The sequence below is a fragment of the Monoraphidium neglectum genome, assembly GCF_000611645.1.
Source record: "Monoraphidium neglectum strain SAG 48.87 unplaced genomic scaffold scaffold05014, whole genome shotgun sequence".
In the NCBI taxonomy this organism is placed as follows: domain Eukaryota; kingdom Viridiplantae; phylum Chlorophyta; class Chlorophyceae; order Sphaeropleales; family Selenastraceae; genus Monoraphidium; species Monoraphidium neglectum.
In genome coordinates this window covers 1-3676 of record NW_014008616.1, presented here as the reverse complement: position 1 = coordinate 3676, position 3676 = coordinate 1, and the positions used below count along the sequence as shown (strand labels likewise).

Sequence of the window (3676 nt, the reverse complement as noted above, 5' to 3'; positions counted from 1 at the left end):
GGGGGGGGGGGGGGGGTTGAGGGAGGTGGCATGGAAATGGAGAAGCGGGCCTGTGGTGCCTGGGGGAGGGATGGGGGAGGGGCGTGGCGGCCAGCCGCTGCCGCGCACGGAATATCGCAGCCGAGCGCCGGCTGTGAAGCGGAAAGCTGCTTTGCGAACCCGCTTCACCGCGATCAGGCGGACCCCTGCAATTTCCTACGGATCGCCCACGCCCTCTCAGTTGTGCCAACCGCCCCCCTCCCGCGTCGCCTCGCCGCCGCTTCCCAAACTCCCGCCAGGCCGCCCATCCCCGGTGACGTCATCATCTTCCACCCCGTCGCGGGCGTCGGCAACAGGAGCATATTTGGGGACGACGTCTTCATCAAGAGGGTGGTGGCGGTGGAGGGGGACACGGTGGAGGTGGGTGGAGGGGGGGGGGCGTGGCGCGCGTGTGGCTTGGGCAGGCATGTTTGCATGAGTGCAGGCATGCTCGTCTCCACGCGCATGCCTGCACGCGCGTAATGCGATTGTGAGGGTAGGATCTCAGTGCCAGCATGCAGATGCATGTGGCAGTGTTTGTTCAAGCACAAGTTCATCTGTGGACCGCCCCGTTGCACCCCACTGATGTTCACGCACCTTACCCGGCCCACCTCCCCCTCAAACTGCTCGTCTGGTCAAACCAGGTCAAGAACGGCACCCTGTACGTCAACGGCAACGCGCGCGTGGAGCCCTTCATCAACGAGAAGCCGGCCTACGTCCTGAACCGCCTGGTGGTGCCGCCTGGCGACGTGAGCGCGGCCGCCGCGCTGGGCCGGGGCCTGGCGCCGGCGCGGGCGCGCTTGGCGGGCCGCGGTATATATTATGCGCACACGCAGCGCCCGGCGGCGTTCGCCTCTGACGGTTAAAGCCGGCCCTGCCAGCCGCTCGCACGGTCACTGCGGGAGGGGGCCCGGCTCCCGTGCACCTTGGGGAGGGTGCGCGAGGGGCTGCTGAATGCAACACGACCGCGGTGGCCTCGACTGTTAATCCAGCTTCATGGGCGCACCCGGATCGCTTGGTTCAAGAAGCAGTCCGTAATTAAAGTGACCTTAAACCTATCGACGTCGCCTGCAGATTTTTGTTATGGGCGACAACCGCAACAACAGCTACGACTCGCACGTGTGGGGCCCCCTGCCGACAGAGAACATCGTGGCGCGCGCGGTCTGGAAATACTGGCCGCCGCAAAAGGTGCGGCTGCTTCATCACTGTGCTGCTGGGCGCCGCGCCGCAGCCCCCTTGCCTGGGGCGCAGCAGCGGAGTGACACCAGCCACCCGCACTCGTTTCAGCCTGTTCGTGGTGGCCCCCTTTGCTGACCCTGGCTGGTAGGCAACAAGCTATGTGTACTCAAAGCTTCATTTGTGAAATCGCCTGAAATAATTTGCCCATCCTATGCATCTCTAAATCTGCAGATCGGCCCTCTGGTGGACTACACTGGGCTGGCCGCAGAGTCTGCGGGCAAGATTGATGCAGCAGCGGCGCCGGCGCCGGCGCTTAGCGTCAGCAGCAGCAGCAGCAGCAGCAGCAGCAGCAGCAGCATCGTCGGGAAGGAGTTGGTTGGCAGCGACCAGGAGGAGGCCAGCAGAAGCGGGCTCGAGGCAGTGGCGGTGGCGGCTGAGTAGGTTGGAGCTCCGCGTAACACACACGGATCAAACACATCGTTTCCAAAAGACCAGTTGGCTTTGACCTGCAGTTCCGCTGCTACGTACCGCACACAATCCTAAAACGTGGCGGGCATGTTATCTGTCGAGCAGCATGGCGAGCAGCCCGTAAGCGCAACCCAGGATGCTCTGCGGTGCAGCCTCCAGGTCGGTTGCGGGCACCCGCCGACAACCAGTGCGCACGTACACACACCAGCCCCCCGCAGCACAAGCTGAGCTGCAGTTGACTAGTGCTTGACGATGCTGTGCCCTGCGTATTTGGCCGTCGACACCGCGTCGTGATCGCTTCGTGCCCGGGTGCCGAAGAGCGGTTACACCGCTCCATACCGTATAATACACAGTTTTTGAGAAGTCAATTCCTCATCTTCATCTTGTAATTGCAATTGCATCTGTGCGAGTGATCAAACAAAATGCAACTGGGCCATCAAGCTCCCGTGGGGCTCTACGGGCGCCATCGCACTAGGGTGCCTTGCTTCTCGAGGCGCAATTGTGGTCGCGTGCTGAAGACCGTGCCCACTGAAGCTGCGGCAGGTGTGCCGCCGTGTGCGTTGACGTGGTAGCGCCGCTGCCTTGCTCGCGGGGCCGAGCGCCATTGCACACCCCTTGCCGCGCACCAATGCGTCCCTCACCACATCCACACACACGCTCGCAGTTGATGCTCCCACCTCCGCGGCTGTCCCACATGGCGGAGGCGCAAGCGATGTCAAAGTTGACCCGGCTGCGCCACGCGCTGTGACCGCTGAGGCGGCTCAGCCGGGCCCGGACCTCTTCGACTGGACCCGTTCCTGGTGAGTCATTGCATGGGCACACACACGCCGCAACTGGAATTGGCAGCAGGCCCGCCTTCCGCGTTGCAGGATGTGCGTCTTTTCAACCCGCTGGCTTCCTGTTGGTTTCGTTTATGTCCCTGGCAGCCGCTCCACCCCTGCTCCACCCACCAAAACCTTGGAAATGCGCAGCACGACAGGCTTTGAGACGCCGTCACTGCACAATTCAAATCACACGTCTAAAAGCACATGCGCCCATTACTCGGGTGCCTACACACGCACGCAAGAGGGCACGTTGCAAGCACTCACCTGCGCACAGGCGTGCGTGCGAGCGAGCGCGCGCACGCACGCACGCACGCACACATGTGCACAAACAAACACACACACCGCAACATTTGCATACACACACGCACGCACACGCACGCACGCACGCACACACACACACGCACACACACTCACACACACACACAGGTACGCTGTAGCCGCCCTGGAGTACCTGGACCCCAAGGCCCCCAACGCCGTGCAGCTGCTGGGCAGCCGCCTAGTGGTGTGGCTGGACAAGGACGGCCAGTGGCGCTGCTTCGAGGACCTGTGCCCCCACAGGTGCGCGGAGTTTTGATGAGTGTTGATAGCTGGCAGCGGCAGGGCTGGGGTGCTGGGCAGGAGGGCAGTTCTTTTTCACCTCAATGCGGTGCTTTGCAGGCGGCGTTTCTCAGCACCCTGGGCGTCAGCAGGTGTGAGGCCCACCCGCCCTACATACGCTGTTGATTTCAACAAATGGCCTGCAGGATAGCACATCCTCCCTATCACGATATACTTGTGCCCGTGTCACTGCTTCATGCTTGGCAGGCGCGACTAGTGCGCACCGGTTACTCTGTAATGCGACGCTCGCCAACCGCGCGCACCGACTTGCCGCCGCACCCGCCGTCCGCCGACCCCAGGCTGGCGCCGCTTTCGGAGGGCCGAATCCATGAGTCGGGGCAGCTGCAGTGCACCTACCACGGCTGGCGCTGGGACGCGAGCGGCGCGTGCACCTCCATCCCGCAGATCCCCGACGAGAAGGCGCACGCGGTGGCCACGGCCAGCCCGCGGGCGTGCGTCAAGAACTACCCCACGCAGGTGCGAGGGCTGGGCGCATGCAAGGGCGCGCAGTGGGACTGGGCAGCAGGAGGCTGGGGGGACTGGAGGACCGAGATCGGGGTCGGCGGGTGCTGATTGTGCAGGGGCCGGGG

General features: G+C 63.7%; 1 protein-coding gene across 1 annotated transcript; it reads left to right on the top strand.

The window, feature by feature from the left end:
- Positions 1-36: 36 nt before the first annotated feature.
- Positions 37-3659, top strand: MNEG_15083 (signal peptidase I; the record flags this gene model as incomplete). Its single annotated transcript, XM_014036446.1, has 7 exons — positions 37-83; positions 279-399; positions 663-767; positions 1093-1206; positions 1429-1634; positions 2916-3047; positions 3386-3659. 7 exons carry the CDS (start codon positions 37-39, stop codon positions 3657-3659), a joined length of 999 nt encoding a protein of 332 aa, XP_013891900.1.
- Between the last annotated feature and the right edge of the window lie 17 nt (positions 3660-3676).